This window comes from Phyllostomus discolor, chromosome 8 (assembly GCF_004126475.2).
Source record: "Phyllostomus discolor isolate MPI-MPIP mPhyDis1 chromosome 8, mPhyDis1.pri.v3, whole genome shotgun sequence".
Classification (NCBI taxonomy): Eukaryota; Metazoa; Chordata; class Mammalia; order Chiroptera; family Phyllostomidae; genus Phyllostomus; species Phyllostomus discolor.
The window spans coordinates 42,826,497-42,847,712 of record NC_040910.2 but is presented as its reverse complement, the minus strand read 5'-3'; the positions used below and the strand labels follow the sequence as shown (position 1 = coordinate 42,847,712).

Below are 21,216 nucleotides of genomic sequence, written 5' to 3'. Positions count from 1 at the left end.
AAATGTGAATGGCATGGCGGCAGCCAATGACTGTGCCCTTTTCAGGCGGTCCATGGGAGGTGACATCTCAGCAGCGAAGAGGCGTTGGCTGCCTTCCTAGGCATGACTGGGTTCCGGGTTCGAGCCAGAGTTGGCCGGAAAGGGTAAGTGAGGAGGAGGGGGACACGGAAAGGGTGCCCCCAGAGGTCATCAGGAAGGATGCGGCCGGCGGGAGGCGCGGGACTGGCCGCACTTGGCAAGCGGTGGATAGAAGCACCCCCTGCCTCGGGGACTGGTCTATGCCTGGTGGGTGCACCTCACCGTTCCTGCCCCTGCCCGCGGGGTTTGGAGGTTTGGGTATGTGGGGTGCAGGCTTCCTGAGAGCAGACCCCACCCTGACCCGTCTTCAAACTGGGTCTGGGCCCAATGGGGACGAGGAAGGATGAGCACCTCCAAAGCCCCGTCCCCACGATCTTAACTCAAAAGTTAATAGACAACAGTAGCAAACTATTTATCAAGGGCCTGTGGCATGCCAGGCCCTGTGCCGAGCCTTTTCTCGGCCTCATCTCATTGAATCCTCCCCACAGTCCTTTGAGGAAGAGACCTTTTTGTGCCCATTTTCCAGGTGAGGAAACAGGCCCAGAGAGAGAACTGATTCCTGAGGCATCTGACATTATGCTATTACAACATTCTCCTCTTCCCATCACTGTCTTAAATCAGTAACATCAGTAGAATCGCTGACAGCCACTCCCTGGAGATACTGGAGACCTCAGGCAGGAGGCCCCGGCTCTGGGCCTGGCCTTCAGAAAGTCCCAGAGCTGTTTTGCGTGGAGAGAGCGGAACCAGACCTCTCCTTGGCCCAGGGCAGTCAGAAGGGCCTGGGGTCGCTCATGGGGGTGGATGTGGGAGGCAGGAATCTTGGCTTGAACGAGAAAAAATGATCATGAGAATGAAACCAATAATAACGATTTTACTCTTGTTTTTGTTATATTTGTTATTTTTTTCAGGCCTATATCAAGGTCTGTGCTGAACATATGCATGTGAAGATGCAGAATTGTGTTGAAAAGTCACAACCACCTTTTGATGGCAACACTCTCAGCATCTCCATTCTCCAAATGGGGAAACTGAGGCCCAGCGTGGCTAAGTGACTTGCCTGAGTTGACACAGAGAACGCCTGCATTCACCCCCCAGGTCTGTTGGACCAGCCTGCCTGCCCGGTTATTTTGGGATGAATGCATTCAGAGCAGGCTTTTGTATTGGTGCCAGTTTGTACAATAAAGAGGTTATTATTGTTCATGGCAGATCTAAAAGCTGGGTATACATATCCCAGCTCCATCACACAGATGTGGAAACTGAGGCTCAGGGAGGGGAATTGGGTGCCTGAGGTTGCACAGCAAGGGGAGTTCAGAATATTCCCCTCGGGCCTCAGTCTGAATGGGCAGCAGGCTGCAGGGCTGGCAGGAGCCTCCAGGCTGAGGCCCAAGGACTAATGGACTCTCCCTTCCCAGCCAAGCCAGCTGTCAAGAGCATGCCTCTGTGCCATTGTGGGGCCACCAGCAGGGGCAGCAAGCCCAATGGGGATGAAGCTCAGCTCATGACCACCAGAGGAGGCCTGAAGGTGCTCCTGCACTGGGCTGGCCCTGACAGCAGGGAGCCCTGGGTCACTTTCAGCGAGGCCACACTGACCGCAGAGGAAGTCTGCATTCACATTGCACAAAAAGTCGGTGAGTCCCATGGCAGGAGCGGAGGTACTGGCAACAGCTGAACCCCATCCATCCATTTGTTCGTTCATTCTGCAGATGCTGAGTGAGCCCTACTGTGTGCCGGCCCCATTCACTGCCTTTGTAGCACTGATAATCTAATGGAGAAATCAGCAAGAAATATAAGAAAACTGTGTAGGAGGGCAGAAATAAGTGATGGTAAACATTTTAAAACTTAAGGAGACAATTAAGGAAGTCACAGGGATATCTGGGGAAGATGGGTATCAGGCAGAGGGAACAGCAAGTGCAAAGGTCCTGGGGTGGGAATTTGTCAGCAACAGCGTGAGCCAAGTGAAAGGAGATGGGAGTAGCTGAGGGAAAGGAGGTGACAGTACAGGGCCTTGTGGGCCTCAGGGAGGACTTTGGATTTTACTCCAAGTGAGGCAGGACTGTGAGCAAAAGAGGGAATGACTGGACTCAGGTATTCACAGGTGCTCCCTGGCTGCTGTATGGGAAACAGACTGCGGTGGGTGGGGTGGGAGCAGGGAAGCAGAGACAGAGGTGGTCTCGAGGTAGGAGATGATGAGGGAGAGGTCAGTCAGGACTGGGCCTTACAGTGCCTTAAACTCCAGAGGAGGAATTGAGAGTTGAGACTTTTTCTTGAGAGCAGAAGGAGCCAGGGAATGTCTGGAAGGGCCTGTAGTAGATGTGCTCAAGAGTGTAATTTCTTCTCCCAGAGGAGGAGGAAATCTCTCCAAGGGGACTTTGCTTACTTGCCCCCTCCTCTAGGAAGTCTTCTTACTCCCTCCCCCATGACTGAGTGGAGGCCTTCTGATGGATTCCTACAACACCCTATACTTTTCAATCAATGGCTGGTTCTTAAAAGAACTCAGACAGATGTGCTGAGTGATGTGAAATGTTTCCGTTGTAGGGAATAATTGCATGTGCAGGTGGCCCAGGGAGCCTGATCTGTTGGAGGAAGCAAAAGACCTTCAGAGTAACTAGAGAGTCAGTTTCAAGAATTTGGAAGGGGAAGTAGGAATTGAAACCAGGGCATAACTGTAACAGTCCAGGTCATGGTTATTCTGTGCTGAGCGGTTAGGCCTTCTCAAGGGGTAACAGGGAGCCATGGAAGGTTTAAGCCAGCAGATGAAACAGTCAGACTGGCTCTTTAGGAAGTTGTCTCACAGGGAGGCATTCTCTTTCTGAGAGAGGCAATACACTTAGATGTAGTGACATAAAGTGATTTGGCATCATCTAACAGGGTTGAAATGTGTATTCTCTGAGGCCACACAGCTCTACTCCTAGATATGCACCATGTAGACACTCAGCTTATGTTCCAGGAGACGCATATGACAGTGTTCAGAGCTGTTGCATTTATCTTAAAGTCCCTCTGCAGGGGAATGTATAAGGAGATAGCCATGTGGTCGAACACTGGAATACTACACAGCCAAGAAAAGGGAATTTAACCAGTGGTACACGCATCCTCATATGGCATGAAAAAGCAAATCGCAGGAGGGTACCTATGGTATAATATCACATTTTGAGTTTATAATATTTAAGACTAGATCACAGGGGATATGAAAATGATAAACTATTTCAGGAGTATGGTCACCTCTGTGGGAGGAGAAAGAAGGTAGGTGTAGGTGGGGGCTTCCGTTGTGCTTCCCAAGTTTTCTTTCTTTATCCGGTAGGTGGTACTTAGGTGATTATAAATTAATCTGAAAGGACTGTTTTAGATAAAATTTTTAAGTGATGTGTATTTTTTAAATGCCTTGGGAGGCCATTGTGGGGAATGACAGCACGTCTGGAGGCTGGACTAGGCCTGGGCTTTGGATTTGAGAGAGTGGGTGGATCCTAGAGAGATGGAGGATGCAGAAAGAGCAGGACTTGTACCAGTCTGAGGTGGAGAGGGTGGGAGGAGTTGAGGCCAAGGACCAAGTCCCGGCTTATAGAACTCTGCAGAGAAGGGGCAGGTGCGGGGAACTAAAAGATGTGTTTGGAACAAGGCACATCTAAGGGGGCTTGTGACATCCAGGGGGAGATAGCCAGGAGGTAGTTGGGTATGTCTTTCTGACTAGAGTTCAGAGAGAGAGAGAGATCAGTGATAGGTTTTGCTACAGTAACAAGCAGCTCCCCCCATCAAAAAAAATTTTTTTTTCCTGAGTTAAGACAATAAAGTCTTACCTAAAATCAAATGCAGGTCAGCCCTGGCTGGTGTGGCTCAGGGGACTGAGTGCCAACCTGGGAGCCTAAGGGTCACCAGTTTGATTCCTGGTCAGGGCACATGTCTGGTTTGCAGGCCAGGTCCCCTGTTGGGGGCATGGAGAGGCAACCAATTGATGTTTCTCTCCATCTCTTTCTCCCCTCTCTCTGTGGAAAAAAAGAAAATAGCTGCATGTAAGTAGTCCTGCACAATTGAAACCATGGTAAAAGCATGGTCAGCATATTGCGTTGTTCTCTTTCAGGAGGGGAGGAGGCCCAGGGAAGCCTTGTAAGGGAGACAGGCGGTCTGGGACCCACAGAGCGATGGCAGCAGACGCTGACTCCTGACATTGTTTCTCCCCTGTTCCAGGTATCACTCCACCCTGCTTCAATCTCTTTGCCCTCTTTGATGCCCAGGCCCAGGTCTGGCTGCCCCCAAACCACATTCTGGAGGTCTCCAGAGACACAAATTTGACGTTTCACTTCCGCATGAGGTGAGTGAAGGCCTGTGGGAAGGCTCTTCCCCATTTGTTGTCTTCCCTCCTCTGAACCCCAGCTTCCTGGAGCTGGTCTGGATCTGCGCTCAGCCCCAGTGTGTCTACGCCCTTCCTGTAGGTTTTATTTCCGGAACTGGCATGGCACGAATCCTCAGGAGCCAGCCGTGTACCGCTGTGGGCCCCCAGGGGCCAAGACTTCATCAGAACAGGCAGAACAGGGCGTGCCGCTCCTGGACTCAGCCTCCTTTGAGTACCTCTTTGAGCAGGTGTGAGCAGGGCTAGGAGGTGGGATTATTTCAGGGGGACTTAGGAACAGTTGAGGAGCCCCCTCTTCTTTCCTCAATTATAGCTCATAGGTTCCAACTCATTTCATCTGGCATCCTTTTTCTACCTGAACCAGAGGGTTCTGAGACTCTTAGGATTGCACTGTAAAGAGCACTGTGATCAATTAGTGATGTCTGCCACGGGCACAGAGTTGGGCAGAGGAGACATGCATGCTGTATATTTGGCATTTCCAGAAAATGGGAGTGCTTCCCCTCCCCAAAGTGGCCAGAAGCTGGGGAGTGAACAGGTTCTCAGGCCTCCCTTTCATCCTGATTTTCCCATCCCCAGGGTAAGCATGAGTTTGTGAATGATGTGGCATCGCTGTGGGAGCTGTCGAGTGAGGAGGAGATCCACCACTTTAAGAATGAGAGCCTAGGCATGGCCTTTCTGCACCTCTGCCACCTCGCTCTCTGCCGCGGTATTTCCCTGGAGAAGGTGGCCAAGAAGATCAGGTGCCTGGGAATGGGGCAGAGACATTGTAGGTGGGTGGAAATGCCCAGGCGTCTGGAGGCCAAGGCAGACTTTGCATACTGCCATGCCTTCATTTGTTCAACAAACATTTATCGAGCACCTGCTGTATGCTGGCACCACTTCTGGTTGTTGAAGACACAGCAGTGAACGGGTCAGACAGAAATCCCTGCCCTCTTGATACTCACGTCTGGTAAAGAGGACAAACAGTAAAGAAAATACAAAAGTAAAATGTATAATCTAGATGGTGATAAAGTGCAATGGGGGAAAATTAAGCAGGAAAAGAGAAAGGAGAATGTCAGGGAGTGAGGGGTATATAATTTAAAATTGGGTGGTTGGGAAATTCCTCACTGAGCAGGTGACATTCACATTCAAAGATCTGAAGGAAGTGAAGGAGGGAGCCGTGTGGATATCTAGAAGAGAATTCAGGGAGAAGAGAGTACAGGGTAGGCGATGAGGAGATGGGGTGAGGGATCAGGGCTTTCTGAAGAAGAACCGAGGACCCCCCCAGGGTTGTGCCTTTTATTGATGATCATAATATTAATAATAAATACAACAGTGACTTCAGTAATAACAACAGCTGTCGTCAGCCCTACAGGTGAGCAGTGTTTGCACACACTTTTCAGATGAGCAAACAAGCTATTTGGAGCTTAAGGAAGTTGCCCAAGAGCTGGGATTTCAGGCCCATAGTCCCCTTCTGAGATCTGCTTCCTTGTCCCCGATACCACCCAACCTTCCTGTGCTGGCCCTTTATTTTATTCTTTTTCCACCTCATGATAGCCTGCCAGTTCTCTAAACAAGGCAGCTGAAGTTCAGAGAAGTTAAGTCATTTGTCCCATATCGCCCAGCCAGGCCTGCAACCCAGGCCCCTAACCAGCCCCTCCTGGTCATCCCCACAGCTTCAAGGACTGTATCCCACGCTCCTTCCGGGAGGAGATCCAACAGTACAACGTGTTCACACAGCTACGCCTGTGGATCATCTTCCACAGGTTCCTGCAGGCCTTCCAGCCAGGCCGCCTTTCCCAGCAGGTCATCATGGTCAAGTACCTGGCCACACTCGAGCGGCTGGCACCCCGCTTCGGCACGGAGCGTGTGCCTGTGTGCCACCTAGAACTGGTACCTCAGGCCACGGGGGAGCACTGCTACATCCAGGACAGTGGGCAGGCCCCTGCAGACCCCAAGCCTGAGTCTGCGGTCGAATCCCCTACCCATGAGGTGCTGGTGACTGGCACTGGCGGCATCCAGTGGCGGCCAGTACAGACAAAGGTGAGCAGGGCACCTCTCTCATTTGGGGGTCCAGGTGGAGTTAGGCAGGGGCTCCTATTCAACCTTGGCCTTGGTCTCGGAGTGGGGCTATGGGGAACCCTTTCCCCACATGGGTCTCTTTCTTAAGGAGTGCCCTCCTTCCCCTAGGGACCTGATTCCTGGGGTCTGCACCTCTGGGAAGCCCTTTGGACTCAGAGGATGAGAGGACTAGGGTTCTCTCTGCCCTCCCTGAGGTTCCAGCTTCTGGCATGTCTATCTCTCGGGGGTGGGTCCTCTGTCCCACCTGTGACACCATGACTCAGGAGGGGGATTCTTGAGATTTCCTGGTCCATCCAGCTCCAGCCCATTCCCGTGGGGAACGTGCGGGACATTAAACAGGCACAGCCCTGCTCGGGTCAGCCTCCGCCTGCGCTGTGTTTCCAGGGCCCCCCCAGCAGCAGGAGTCCTCGTGCTGACTCATCTGGGAAGAAAGCCAAGGCCCAAGAGTTGGGTGAGCAGCCTGTGGACAGGCCACAGGAGGCGCCGTGGGCCTACTTCTGTGACTTCCAGGACATCACCCATGTGGTGCTAAGAGAACGCCATGCCAGCATCCACTGCCAGGACAAGAGCCTGGTGGGGCCCGAGCCTGGGGCTGGGCTGAGGGCTGGCTGGGGGACACCTCCAGACTACGACACCTGCTTGACATCCCTGTGGCCTTTAGGAGCTGACCCTGCCTTCCCGGGCCATCGCCCTGTCCTTGGTGTCACTGGTGGATGGATACTTCCGCCTGACGGCCGACTCCAACCACTACCTGTGCCACGAGGTGGCTCCTCCACGGCTGGTGATGAGTATCCAGGATGGCATCCACGGACCCCTGCTGTGAGTGCCTAGGAGGGAGGCTGGGTGGCATGGGCCATGGTGGTAGCCGCTGCCAGCTAGACCCTGAGCTCTGGGGACTTTGGGGCTCAAACAAGATGTGTGCATATGTTCATGTGCATTCATGTCTCAGTGTGTGCCTGTGTGCAGCTGGGTGTGCATGCATTTGTGTGAGTGCATGTGAGCACATTTGTGCATGCATTTCTGTCTGGTGTGTACCTGTGATGTGAGCCCTCCGTTCATATACATGTGTGCTTGTGTGAGGGCCTGTGTCCATGCACGTGTATCCACCCATGTGTGCTTGTCCATGTGTGCGTGCATGCGAGTGTGGCACCAGGGAGTCCAGAGGGAGAGAGGGCACCTGCAACGGGACGGGCAGCGTGTTGTGAAGGGAGGGTCTGGGTTTGGGACAGCTGCCATGCCTGTCTGGTGTGTAACAGCCACCTGGTGTGCAGCAGTGCCACTGCTTCAGTGACTGCACGTGAAAGTGTCACCACGGGTTCATGTGCGACGGGACAGGTGCTCTCTGTGGGGCTGTGTTGTGCAAACATCAGTGGCCATTCGGAAGTGTATGTGGTGTTTATGCCCTTGCAGGTGTGTTGTCCTGGCGTTTGTGGGTCACTGCGTGATTCTATTTGGACCAGCGGGGAGAGAATGTGAAGTGTTGAGTGCTCACGTGACAATCAGATGCCTGTGTGGCCGCCCTGCATCTGCCAGGCCCTTGTTTGCGACTGTCAGCTTAGCTTGTCATTGGCCCTGTGCCTGGGTGTCCTTTGTTCTGTCTGTAACACTGGAGCTTGCCCCTGGGGGGTTTGAAGAGGTCTGACTCCTGGGAGCCTAGTCTTTACACAAGAGGGGGGTGAAGTGCCATTCTCCCTCACGAGGGCTGTGGCTGTGCCCTGTCACAGCCAGGAGTGTGCCACTTGCACAGATCTATAGGCCATGTCACTGGGTGTCTTAGTCTGTTCTGGCTGCTGTAATAGAATACCAAGGACTAGGTGGCTTAGAAACATTTATTTCTGGGACTTCCGGCAAGATGGAGGAATAGGTGGATGCACCGTACTTCCTCGCACAACCAAGAACAGAACAACAATAATTTACAACAATGATTTGCAGTCATAATATCAGAACTGTCAGAGGGTTTATCTAAATGGAAGTCGGACAGCCAAGAAGTTGAAGTAGACCCATACATCCAGACTGGTAGGGGACAACGAGCCGAGTGGGCGCGGGGCTGGCGCGGGTCGCAGGCGCGCGTAGGTTGGGGGAAATTTGGCGCAAAATCGGCGCAACAGCAATCCGGGGTGCAGGAGCGCAGCGGTGCAGCGGTGATCCCTGAGTATGCAAGCAGCGGCTGGGGGAATCAGTGGGGCAGCGATTGTGGACCAGGGCAGAGCTCACGGACCAGAAGCCCAGGGAAGTGTCTGGCTCCAGGAGTATGGAATGGTCGCCATTGATCCCTCCTGTCCCCGCTCCCGCCCCTGCCCCCACATATAACATCACAATCTAGCAACTGGGGCGCCCAGCCCTGGTGAACACCTAAGGCTCCGCCCCCTACCATAACAAGAGCGACCAGACTGGAGAAAAAATAAATAAATAAATAAAATAATAGGAGAGACAGGGAAAGACAGAAGACATGTTTCCAGCAGAACAGATCAGTCCCCCAGGACTCATCCTTTTGAGTGACCAAGAAATAGCCAATCTATCAGATGCACAGTTCAAAAGACTGGTGATCAGGAAGCTCACGGAACTGGTTGATTTTGGATGCAAATTACATGAAAAAATGCAGATTACCATAAAAGGGATGCAGGAAGATACGCGGAGGAGAGCCAATAGTGAAAGGAAGGAATCTGAGTCTCAAAATAACACAGTGGACCAGAAGGAAGATAGAATCAACCAAGCAGGAAAGCATGATGAAATAAGAATTCAAAAAATTGAAGAAAAGCTTAAGACCATCGAGGACACCTTTAAACGTTCCAACATCCAAATTATAGGGGTACCAGAAGGGGAGGACCAACAAGTGGAAAAGTTATTTGAACAAATAATAAAGGAGAACTTCCCCAAACTGGCAAAGGGAACAGTCTTCCAAGAAATCCAAGGAGTGCAGAGAGCCCCAAAGAAGTTGGACCCAAAAAGAAACACACCAAGGCACGTCATAATTACATTAGCCAAGGTAAAAACGAAGGAGAGAATCCTAAAAGCAGCAAGAGATAAGGGGACAGTAACCTACAAAGGAGTTCCCATCAGACTGTCAGCTGATTTTTCAAAAGAGACCTTACAGGCAAGAAGGGGCTGGAAAGAAATATTCCAAGTCATGAAAGACAAGGACCTACATCCCAGATTGCTCTATCCAGCAAAGCTCTCATTTAGAATGGAAGAGAAGATAAAGTGCTTTTCAGATAAGGTCAAATTAAAGGAGTTCATCATCACCAAGCCCTTACTTTATGAAATGCTAAAGGGACTTATCTAAGAAAAGAAGATAAAGAAAAGACATGTATAGTAAAAGGACAGCAAACTCACAATTATTAACAACCACACCTAAAGCAAAACCAAAAGAAACTAAGCAAACAACTAGAATAGGAACAGAACCACAGAAATGGAGGGCACATGGGGGGCTAGCAGTAGGGGTGGGAGGAGGAGAGAGGGGGAAAAGGTATAGAGAATAAGTAGCATAGAATGTAGGTTGAAAATAGATAGGGGAAGGGCAAGAATAGTATGGGAAATGTAGAAGCTAAAGAACTCATAAGTATGACACATGGACATGGACTAAAGGGGGGGAACGTGGGTGGGAGAGGGGGTACAGGGTGGAGGGGAGTGAAGGGGGAAATGGGACAACTGTAATAGCATAATGAATAAAATATATTAAAAAAATAAAATAAAATATATTTAAAAAAAAAGAAACATTTATTTCTAATGGTTTTGAAGTCCAGAAGTCAAGGTTCAAGGTACCAGCAAATCCGATGTCTGGTGACAAGGCAGCTGTCTTCCTGCTGTGTCCTCAAATGGTGGAAGTGGCAAGGGAGCTCTTCGGGGTCTTTTTTTTTTAATTCAAAATTTTTTATTGCCTGATTTTAGAGAGAGGGGAAGGGTGGCAGGGAGAGAGAGAGCCATCGATTTGTTGTTCTACTTATTTATGCATTTATTGGTTGCTTCTTGTATGTCCCCTGACCAGGGATCAAACCTGCAACCCTGGTGTATTGGGACAATGCTCTAACCAGGGAGTTCCCTAAGGCACTGATCTCACTGTGGGGGCTCCACCACCATGACTGAATCGCCTGCCAAAGGCCCCTCCTAATATCGTCAAGTTGGGGGCTAGGGCTCCCACGTGTGGATTTTAGGGGGACACAGGCAGCCAGTCTGTAGCACGTGAGCCGCCGTTCATGTGGGCGCCTGGGCTGCAGTACCGTGTCGCCGTGTGGTGCCTACTGTGCTCGTGGTGGTGGTCACCTCTGGCCCTGGGACGTCAACGCCCCTGCATTGCCTTCTCACACTAAGTAAGCAGTGAGTGACAGACTGTTCAGGGTGTGTTGCCCTGTGAATGTCAGTGGCTGGGTGTGTGCCTTTCGACATTTGACAGCTGTTTTCTACCTCTGTGTGTGTCGCCAGGTCAGTGATGGTGTCTGACAGTCATTGCACACAAGTGTGTGCCTGTTCCTGTGCCCATCACTGTGCGAGTTGTCATGTGTGACAGTGATACAGCTGTACGTGTGTGTCCCAGACTCAGTGTCACTACATAAGCAGATGGGTCTGACCTTTGTCCCAGATGGAAGAGTGACTCCCTGGGTAGGTGTTGGTGTTCTTGTTGCCAGGTGGGGGTCCAGCTGTGCCCTCTGACACTGCCCCCTTGCCCCCCACAGGGAGCCGTATGTGCTGGCCAAGCTGCAGCCAGAGGGTGGCCTTTATCTCATCCACTGGAGCACCACCCACTTCGACCGCCTCATCCTCACAGTGGCCCAGCAGGACCAGGTGGGCCTGGGATGAGGGCACTGGCTGGGGTTGGGTACACTCCTTGCCTAGACCCCTGCTCACCGCCCCCACATGCCACCCGCCCCAGGCCCCTGGCATGCAGTGTTTGCGCCTGCGCAAGTTCCCCATTGAGCTGTCTGCAGGGGCCTTCAGCTTGGAGAGCTGGGACCGGTCCTTCCCCAGTGTGCGGGAGCTGCGGGCCGCCCTGCAGGGCTGCTCTCTGCAGGCCGGTGACAACTGCTTCTCCCTGCGCCACTGCTGCCTGCCGAGGCCAGGAGGTACGATGATGGGGCCACACTGTGGGGTGGCTACTCCCCACCTGCCAGCCCTCAGTGACTTAGCTTCCACCTCCAGAGATATCCAACCTCATCATTATGCGGGGACCTCGGGCCAACACCAGGTCTCTCAACCTCAGCCAGCTCAGCTTCCACCGGATCTGCCAGGATGACATCACCCAGGTGTGTGTTGGCTCGGGCCTCCTTGGGGCACAGGAGAATGGGGAGGGCCATCACCAGCTGTTGTCATGGAGATGTTCCCTGCCCTGTTCCCCCAGCTGTCCCACTTGGGCCAGGGCACAAGGACCAATGTGTATGAAGGCCTCTTGCGAGTCGAGGGCGGAGGCCCTGAGGAGGACAAGGCAGACGGGGACCCCACCTCACTCGGTGAGGACCGTGGGCAGGAGCTACGAGTGGTGCTGAAGGTGCTGGACCCCAGTCACCATGACATTGCCCTGGTGAGTGAACGCCACACGGGGGCCAGAGGGTGGGGTAGCCTATGTGGCCACCTGACCTGGCCTGTCCTCACAGGCCTTCTATGAGACGGCCAGCCTCATGAGCCAGGTGTCCCATGTGCACCTGACCTTCGTCCACGGTATCTGTGTGCACAGCTCCAAAAGTGAGTGGACCCCAGCACACATGCCCCACCCTTTACAGGCCGACCCCTCCACCGGTACCCACTCCCTGAGCTGTGCCCCAGCCTTTGACCTGCATCCTGATCCCTGGCTACACATTGGCCCTTGCCCAGTATCCTGACCCCTGACTACACCCCAGTCTGACTACTCAGCTCCCCACCCATACCCCGACCCTTGATGATGTGCCAGCCCATTGCAGCTCAGCCCCTGACTACACCTGGACCATTACCTGCACCGCAACCCTCACTACAGCCTGACTCCTGACTGTGTCCCACTCCTTTTCCACCACTTAGATGCCTTGACTGCCAGCCCCCATCTTCCCCCCTGACCCCATCAGGACAGTGACCCCGTGCAGACCCCACCCTGTTGGGCACCCCAGTCCTCCCAGGCCTCAGCCCCTGCCCCATCCCTACCTCTTCCCCTACTGTGTGTAGAGCTTAAAACTCCTTGCACAGAATGACCTCAGCTAGCCCTCAAAACCCAAACTCCATGTGTCCATCTCTCCTGCTTCCCTCTAATGCCAGCCTGTACCCTGACCCTGCATGCCTTGCATCCCGAGCACCCAACCCTGTGGGATTAGCATCATTTATGCCCCCGTTGAGCTCCATGCCTCCACTTGTCTGTACCCACCTCCTGGTCCCCAGGCCCATCCTCACCTTTGTCACTGACATGGCAGCTGACTCTATGCCCCAGACTCACCCTGGACCCAAATGACACCATTCGCCTCTCACCCTGCACCCACCTCAGTCTGTGCTCCATCCTGCATTCCTTCTCTCCCCAAAGTCACTCCCAAGTCCCCACACAGCCAAGCCCCCCCGCCTAACAGCTTTCCCACCCACAGCCCCAGCCCACACTCTTCTCTGGTGCCCTGGGGGGTGGAGGCGGCGGGGTCGGCGGGGGGGCCTGCAGCAGCTGGCCTTTGCAGATATCATGGTGACCGAGTACGTGGAGCATGGACCCCTGGACGTGTGGCTGCGACGGGAGAGGGGCCGTGTGCCTGTGGCCTGGAAAGTGGCAGTGGCCCAGCAGCTGGCCAGTGCCCTCAGCTACCTGGTGTGTGGCCTATGGGCAGGACCTGGGTCAGTGGGGTGGGCCAGGGCAGCCTCAGTACTGGGTGGGGAGGCCTCAACACGTCCTTCAGTCCTCACACTGGCCCCAGGAGGTCTTCCCACAAACCTCTTCTGCTTATACACCCACAGGGTCTGTAGGCCCCCACTGGCTCCTTTCTCCCGAAGAGGACACCTGACTCCTCTACTTTGTGTTCGAGGCCCAATGGGGCTTGGCCCCAGCCACCTGTGTCACTCTCTTGCCATTCATCCCCAGCCCCTCCCGGTCCAGTCACCCATTCCCAGAGCAACCTCTGTGTGCCAGGCTGTGTCATAGGCCCTGGGGACATAACAAGGAACAAAATAGACAGCATTCTCTATCCTTTGAGGAGCCAGCATTTTTAGTTGGAAGGGATAAATAAGAAATAATAATTAAGTATGTTACACAGTATGTTAGAAAGTAGTAAGAAATTTAGGGGAGCGGGGGTTGGGGGTATAGTTAGGGAGTTGCTACAAGCTGGGGAAGAGGTAAAAATTTTTAAAAATGGGCTGAGGAAGGGTTCCCAGCTGCACCGCAGGCAGAGGGAATAGCCAATGCAAAGGCCCCAGGGAAGGAGTGTGTCTGGCATGGGTTTGAAGACAGCAGTGGGGTCCTCTGGCCTCTTGTCCCAGGCCAGGAGCCTTGACCACCAGCTCTGGGAGAACAGGAGGGACTCACTGGGTACCCAGAGGTGTCCGGTCACAATGACAGTGTACTGAGATCCCAATAATGACCGTGACTGTTGTTTTCACGTGGGCTGTCCCTGTGGGATGGGCATGAACAGGGTCTGTAGGCCCCCACTGGCTATGCCCCTCTCCTTCCCACCCAGGAGGACAAGAGCCTGGCTCACAGTAACGTGTGTGGCCGGAACATCCTGCTGGCACGTGTGGGGCTGGCGGAGGGCACCAGCCCGTTCATCAAACTGAGCGACCCTGGCGTGGGCCTGGGTGCCCTTTCCAGGGAGGGTGAGGACTGGGATTGGGCTGGGCATGGGGACTGGCTTACCCCGCTCTTTTCACCCTTGGTGACCCCTGGCCCTGGCCCCCAGAGCGGGTAGAGCGGATCCCCTGGATGGCCCCCGAGTGCATGTCTGGTGGGGCCAACAGCCTGAGCACCGCCGCTGACAAGTGGGGCTTTGGTGCTACTCTTCTGGAGATCTGCTTCGACGGGGAGGCCCCCCTGCAGGACCGCAGTCCCTCTGAGGTACATGGGGGTGACCCTTGGGCCCCTCCCACAAAGGCGCCAACACCTCCGAGGAGTATAGAGGGCACATCAGAGTTCAGGGTTGCCCCCCTCTGGCCTGTGGCCTTACGTGTGTTGCCTCATCTCTTTGGGGCTCCATCAGGTTATTTGTCATTTGGGGTTAACAGTAGTCCTGACCTCAAAGGTCACTGTGGCACACAGCAAATGAGTGACTGCTTCAGTTTTAGGCACAGTGACCGGGGCAGTGATGGGGGAAGCATAGACTGTAGGGGAGAGGGGGTTCCAGAGGATGGCCTTGACCTACCTGAGGGATCAGGCAAGGCTTCCCAGAGGAAGTATTTTTTTGTTTGTTTGTTTTTTAAGGGCAGGGAGAGAGAGAGAAAACAAACTGTTCTACTTACTTATGCGTTTACTAGTTGATTCTTGCATATGCCCTGACCAGGGATTGAACCTGTCACCCTGGAGTATCAGGACTACTCTCTAACCAACTGAGCTACCTGACTAGGGCCAGGAAGTTTCCATCTAAGTGCAGAAATACTGCAGTGGCAGTGGCCCAGGCTAGGGAAGGGTAGCCTAGGCGCAGCTTGTGCAAAGGCCCAGAGGCTTTGGTGCATTCGGGAAGCTGCATCTGCAGAGCTTCCTGGGAGCAGAGGTGGGTGGAAGCCAGGACAGGAAGGGCCAAGCGCGAGTGCTAGACTTGGGTTCAGGGCCTGGTTCTGCAGTGGCAAGCAAGTCGGCTTCACTTTGCAGGGGCTCAGTTGCCTCATCTGTAAAATAGGGATGACAGAACAAGGCAGCTGACTGGTCTAGCCCTGCCACTCTGGGGGTTTAACTCTGCCTCTTGTGTAAGGAGACTTGGGAGGCTGGAGTCACTTGACTCTTCAGGTCCCCTTCCCCACAGAAAGAGTGCTTCTACCAGAAGCGGCACCAACTGCCTGAACCCGCATGCCCGGAGCTAGCCACACTCACCAGCCAGTGCCTGACCTATGAGCCAGCCCAGCGGCCTTCTTTCCGCACCATCCTTCGTGACCTCACTCACCTTCAGCTCCAAAGTGAGCCCCAAGCCAGTGTTGGGACCTTGGGGCAGGGGGAGGGGCCAGGAACCCTGCTGATGCCAGCAGAGTGCACCCCAGGTCTGTCTGTGTACAGCGGTTCAGGGTGTGTGCTGATTCTCCTTTGCTTAAGGGGGTTGGGAGAATGCTCCGAGTTCTTAATGTTTGGCTAAGAGGCAGCCACAACTCTCTGTGGATGAATTAGACCCTCATTTTTTTTGTTTGTTTGTTTTCTCTCTTGGTAAAAAGTTTGTGCCCTTACCCAGTCTCAGAATATCCCAGGTGTCAGTTTGGTGAAGCCAACTCTGCGTTTTGGACCAGAAGTGGAGTTTTCTGGCTGTTGCAGAAAGTTTTCTGATCCCTGGGTCGGAGGGGAAGCACTCACCTGCTTTCTGTGCCCCAAGTGTGGGCCTGCTGGGTAAAGAGTCAGCGTCTGGCCTCATGCACTGTGGCTCTTCCAGATCTTTCGGCAGTCCTGCATGTGAACCCAACCTCGCCAGCATCAGACCCCACTATTTTCCACAAGCGCTATTTGAAAAAGATCCGGGATCTGGGTGAGGTGAGGGCCTGGAGCCGCACCGGAGGGTCGGCTGTTAGAAAGAGACCTGTGTGGAGGCAGGGCCCAGGGAGACAGGGGTGGGGCTGACCATCCTGTGTCTTGGTCAGGGCCACTTCGGCAAGGTCAGCCTGTACTGCTATGACCCAACCAACGAAGGCACTGGTGAGATGGTGGCTGTGAAGGCTCTCAAGGCGGGCTGCAGCCCTCAGCTCCACACTGGCTGGAGGCGGGAGATTGACATCCTGCGCACACTCTACCATGAGCACATTGTCAAGTACAAGGGCTGCTGTGAGGACCAAGGTGGGTGGGGCTGGGCAGGTCTATCAGGGCCTGGCCAGTCAGAGCCTCTCAGTCCTTGGCTGGAAGACAGTCTATAGGTGTAGGGGGCCTGCCTCCTTCCCACCTCCCCTCCCTGCCAGATCTGCTGGGGCCAGGAAGGGTGGGTGCTGCTGGCAGCTTCCTCACTTGATTGGGGGTGGGGTTCAGGATAGATCTGTTCCACCTGGGGACTAGGCCTAGTGTGGGAGGCCTTGGCCTTTCCTCCCCACCTGGGGGTGGGGGAACTACAGGGCTCAGGATGGGAGGTCCCCAGCCCCTGCCTCTGTCACCCTTAGGCGAGAAAGCGGTGCACCTTGTCATGGAGTACATGCCCCTGGGCAGCCTCCGAGACTACCTGCCCCGGCACAGCATAGGGCTGGCCCAGCTGCTGCTGTTTGCGCAGCAAATCTGCGAGGTAGGCCAGCCCACCCCTGCTCGCAGAGCTGCCCCTTCCTCTTTGGCCTGGCCTGAGTGTCCCGTCCCTTTGCTTGGTGGCCTGCCCCCGGGCCTGCTGTCCTCTACACCAATCTCTTCAGCCCATCACCTGGCCACACTCCCAACCCACCTAGTTTTCACTTTTGAGACTCCCTCTGTTCGCCTGGCTGAACCAAGAAGCCCAGGCCCTCCCAGTTTGCCCGCCCCCCTGCCCAGGGTTGCCACTGTGGCCCTGCTCCCTTCTGCTGGGTTCCATTTGCCATCCTGCCTGCCTTTGCTCCAGGTCCCTGCACGCCTGTCCTCACTCACTCACCCCCAGACACACTGGTCATAACTCCTCAGGCCCTGCCTCGCCCTATCGGTCATGACTTGCCCCACCCCGCCCCCAGGGCATGGCCTACCTGCACACGCAGCACTATGTCCACCGAGACCTGGCTGCCCGCAACGTGCTGCTGGACAACGACAGCCTGGTCAAGATTGGGGACTTTGGCCTCACCAAGGCTGTGCCTGAAGGCCACGAGTACTACCGCGTGCGCGAGGATGGGGACAGCCCTGTGTTCTGGTGACCAGGAGGGACCCAGCCAGAGGGGGCACCAGGGTCTTCTGGGGCAGACAGGGTGGAGGTGGATGCTGGGGTTTCAGATGACAGGGCCCAGTCTCAGTGAAACTGCTTCCCCTTAAGGATGGGGCCCTGACTGGTATGGGGGCCAGGGGCTCCCATACCCCAGAGAAGGACTCCATCCTGGTCTGGCCGGAAGTGTCACTGCCATCTCCCCACAGGTATGCCCCCGAGTGCCTGAAGGAGTGTAAGTTCTACTATGCATCCGATATCTGGTCCTTTGGAGTCACCCTGTATGAACTGCTGACCTACTGTGACTCCAGCCAAAGCCCCCCCTCGGTGAGAGCCGGGCCCGTACCCCCACTCCACACTAGAGGAGTTAGAAAGGCACACATTCAGTTCCCAACTTCCTCAGGATAGTACATGCTTAATCCATGTGAGCCTCATAGTCCCAATCTATAAAATGGGCCACCTTCAATGCCAGGTGCTTTGGTTGTGACAGAAACCCCATTCACATAGAAGCAGCTTTTTCCACTCTGCAAATTCAAGGGAAGAGTTGGGGTGCAGCTTGATCTAGATTCTCACGTCATCATGAACCCCATCCCTCAGCTCCGCTGTTTTCTGTGGTAGCAACAATCTGCCCCACCCCACCCTCCAACTAGGGGGGAAAAAGGGTCCTTTCCAATTTAATTCTCAGGACTATCTGATTGGCTCAACTTGGCTCATGTGTCCTCTAAGAAGCCAATCACTGTGTATCCATTGGCCACAATTATTAGCCAGGCCTGGTCTGGGGGTGGGGCTAAGAGAATGTTAGGTTTTTATTTCCAAAGTCAATCAGAGTACATTTATAGGAGGGGAAAAAAAGACAGATCCTGGCAGGCAAAAACAGCTTGCTGTGGGGCTTGGTAACAGCAACAAACACCGATTCAGACTTACTGCATGAATACGAGTTTATCTAACTCTTCCAGTCACCACCCTAGGTAGTTGATATTTTTACCCCATTTCACAGATGGGAAAACTGAAGCCTAAAGAGCAAGATGCTAAGTCCAAAGCTGAGAAGTGGTCAAGCAGGACTAGAATTCCTGTAGTCCCACTCCACACTCAACCTCTACCTAGGCAGCCCTGCCTGTTGAAGACTTACCTTGTTTCTTCTGCAGAAATTCATTGAGCTCATAGGCCCCACCCAAGGGCAGATGACAGTACTGAGGCTCACTGAGCTGCTGGAACGAGGGGAGAGGCTGCCAAGGCCAGAAAAATGCCCCTATGAGGTGAGACCTCCCCACCTTTTCCACTGTCCCAGCCGTCGGGCTGTGGACAGAGCACTAACCACAGCCCCATTTTTCCTCCCCCAGGTCTATCTCCTCATGAAGAACTGCTGGGAGGCAGAGGCCTCATTTCGCCCAACCTTCCAGAACCTTGTACCCATCCTGAAAACGGCCCATGAGAAATACCGGGGTCAGGCCCCCTCAGTGTTCAGTGTCCGCTAAAGCCTGTCAGTGGCTCTGCTTCTGGGAATCGGAGCAGGTAGTACCCACAGAGAGGGCCTCCCACTTCCGGCCTAGGAGGAAGTTGGCTTCACCTACTCCCTGTGCCTTACTGCCTAGGACTCCAGGTCTGTGACCTGACTTTCCTTGCCTTTGTCCATGCAGCCTGCTGTAACAGAACACCACACACTTAGGGGGGCTTGGAAACAACCAGAACTGCATCTCACAATTCTGGAACTGGGAGTCCAAGTTCAAGGTGCCAGCCTGGTTACATTTGGGTGAAGGCCCTCTTCTTGCTTCATTGCCTGCATCTTCTCAGTGTGTCCTCACAAGGTGGAAGGGGGCAAGGGATCTTTCTGGAGCCTCTTTTGTAAGGGCAGTAGTCCCATTTATGAGGGGCCTACACACCTCCCAAAGACCCACCTCCTAATACCATCACATGGGACATTTGAATTTCAACATTTGAATCTTGAGGGAACGCAAACGTTCAAACCATAGCATTGTCAACAGTCATGAGCCTGACACAGGCTCTGGAGGGACCCAGGACAGCCTAGGAGCTAATCAGGCCCTTGAATCCAATCTTTATGTCTTATGCCAGCTCTGCCCTTACAGCCCACTGTCTCCTCTAGCTAGTAATAAACTCCTACTTCCTGTGCTGAGGCTCTGGCCTTTGGGTCCTTCAGCAAGCATCTGCTCTTCTGAGGATGACAGCTACAGCAAGATACTCACTACAGAAGAAGCCAGATTCAACTACTCACCCTTAGCTCCCCTCCAAGTCACTAGCTAGCGGTTAGACCAGTGCCAGGAACACAGAAGGCACTCAATAACTACTTGTTAAATATACCAACAAAGGATTTGGGGGGCCACATACCACATTGATAAGACTGCCAGTGTCAACCATTCCTCCCTGTGCGACCTCAGGCAAGTGACCTTCCCTCTCTGGGCCTTGGTTCTCAACTATGAACTGGGGATGCTCCTGGTTGCTACCTTGGAGGACTAATTAAATGGCTTTGAGTTTGTGTGTGTCAGTGCTTAGCTGAGAGATATGCAAACAATTGCCTAATAAACATTTGCTATTGTTAGCCTGGTGTTTGCCAGTGTTTCTGCCTGATTGCTGCACTTGGCACAGGTCTGTGTCATCCACATTGTGGAAAACAGTTAAATAATTTGCTTTCCCACAGGACTTCTCAAACCTTATGCACTGAAGCTGTCCTGAACAGTTTCACATGTCCCAGTAGCATTTGCGTTTTATAACAGTTTTCAAAATTAAATATTCATTTTAATTATCTTGTTTTCTTGAGGTCTCCCTCCTATCCATCAGCCACCACTGTCGTCCCTAGAGGCAACTAATGACGTCTGATTTCTGTTTTTGCTTCCAGAGATATTTTATCTAGATACAAGGAAATCTGTACACATACGCTCTCCTGTCTTTTGCAAAAATAGTCGCATGTGCAACTATTTGCACAGCTCAAGTCTGTTGTACAGTTGTTCTTTCTTTCCCTACATAATGGGTCTTCGAGATGGTCCTATATATCCAGGAATGCAGTAGTTCCTTGTTTTGTTTGTGGTTGTGTTGTAGCCCTGCTGGGGTCCATATAGTTATTTCCAATCCTTTGCTTGTCCATGGCACTGCTGTGGTGAGGAACCACGTGTGTGCCTGGTTTCACCCACATTCAAGGGTATCTGGGGATGGCCAAAGGAACAGCTGCTGGTAGGATCTAGCCTGCTAATTGGAAAAGACATTGCCACTAGAATATGTTTTTATATTTGATAGGGTAGATCTCCTTTTTAAAAAATTATCTTGGCCTATTTTTGTGCAGCTACTTTTTAAAAAAATTCTTACCTGAGGATACATTTATTGATTTTGGGGAGAGAGAGGGACAAACAGCAGTGTGGGAGAGAAACATTGATCAGTTACTTCCCATATGCACCCCAACAAGGGATCGAACCCAAAACCTAGGCATGTGCCCTGACGGGGATTGAACCCGCAAACTTCTGGTGTACGGGAGGATGCTCTGATCAGCAGAGCCACCCAGCCAGGGCATTGTGCAGTCACTTTTTAATTTTAAAAAAAATTTTTAAATGTATTTTCAGAGAGGGGAAGGGAGGGAGAAAGAGAAGGAGGGAAACATCAGCTGGTTGCCTCTCGCATGTCCCCAACTGGGGACCTGGTCTACAATTCAGGTATGTGCTCTGACAGGGAATCGAACCTATGACCTCTCAGTTCGCAGGCCCGTGTTCAATCCACTGAGCCACACTGGCCAGGGGTTTTTAAAAAACTATTGTATGCCCCTGGCCGGTGTGGCTCAGTGGATTGAGTGTCGGACTGCAAAGCAAAGGTTCACCAGTTCGA

The 21,216-nt window shown here is 53.2% G+C and overlaps 1 protein-coding gene across 5 annotated transcripts; it reads left to right on the top strand.

Annotated features, from left to right (window-relative positions):
* Positions 1-59: 59 nt before the first annotated feature.
* Positions 60-19,945, top strand: TYK2 (tyrosine kinase 2). 5 transcript variants are annotated; one of them, XM_036032320.1, is made up of 26 exons: positions 106-143; positions 605-698; positions 987-1,170; positions 1,488-1,703; positions 4,255-4,378; positions 4,500-4,647; positions 4,994-5,157; positions 6,073-6,439; positions 6,863-7,051; positions 7,140-7,297; positions 11,149-11,257; positions 11,346-11,535; positions 11,612-11,715; positions 11,811-11,990; positions 12,064-12,151; positions 13,093-13,220; positions 14,083-14,218; positions 14,302-14,456; positions 15,358-15,508; positions 15,970-16,067; positions 16,175-16,367; positions 16,682-16,800; positions 17,210-17,382; positions 17,601-17,718; positions 18,537-18,647; positions 18,732-19,945. In XM_036032320.1, the coding sequence occupies exons 4-26, from the start codon at positions 1,508-1,510 to the stop codon at positions 18,864-18,866; spliced, it is 3,534 nt and encodes a 1,177-aa protein (XP_035888213.1). In that variant the 5' UTR covers positions 106-143; positions 605-698; positions 987-1,170; positions 1,488-1,507; the 3' UTR covers positions 18,867-19,945. The 5 variants fall into 5 exon arrangements, 4 of the variants coding, with proteins under 4 accessions (XP_028376075.1, XP_035888213.1, XP_035888212.1 ...); XM_028520274.2 differs by lacking the exon at positions 605-698 and having other exon boundaries at positions 60-143; XM_036032319.1 differs by lacking the exons at positions 106-143; positions 605-698; positions 987-1,170 and having other exon boundaries at positions 1,349-1,703; positions 18,732-18,903; positions 19,029-19,945.
* The last annotated feature ends 1,271 nt before the right edge of the window (positions 19,946-21,216 follow it).

Excerpts from the sequence above, each read along its gene's own strand:
- TYK2 (XM_036032319.1), top strand. The coding sequence starts at position 1,469 with ATGGACTCTCCCTTCCCAGCCAAGCCAGCTGTCAAGAGCATGCCTCTG. Across the intron at positions 11,991-12,063 it reads GTCACCATGACATTGCCCTG|GCCTTCTATGAGACGGCCAG; the intron begins GTGAGTGAACGC and ends CTGTCCTCACAG. Across the intron at positions 16,801-17,209 it reads TTGCGCAGCAAATCTGCGAG|GGCATGGCCTACCTGCACAC; the intron begins GTAGGCCAGCCC and ends CCCCGCCCCCAG.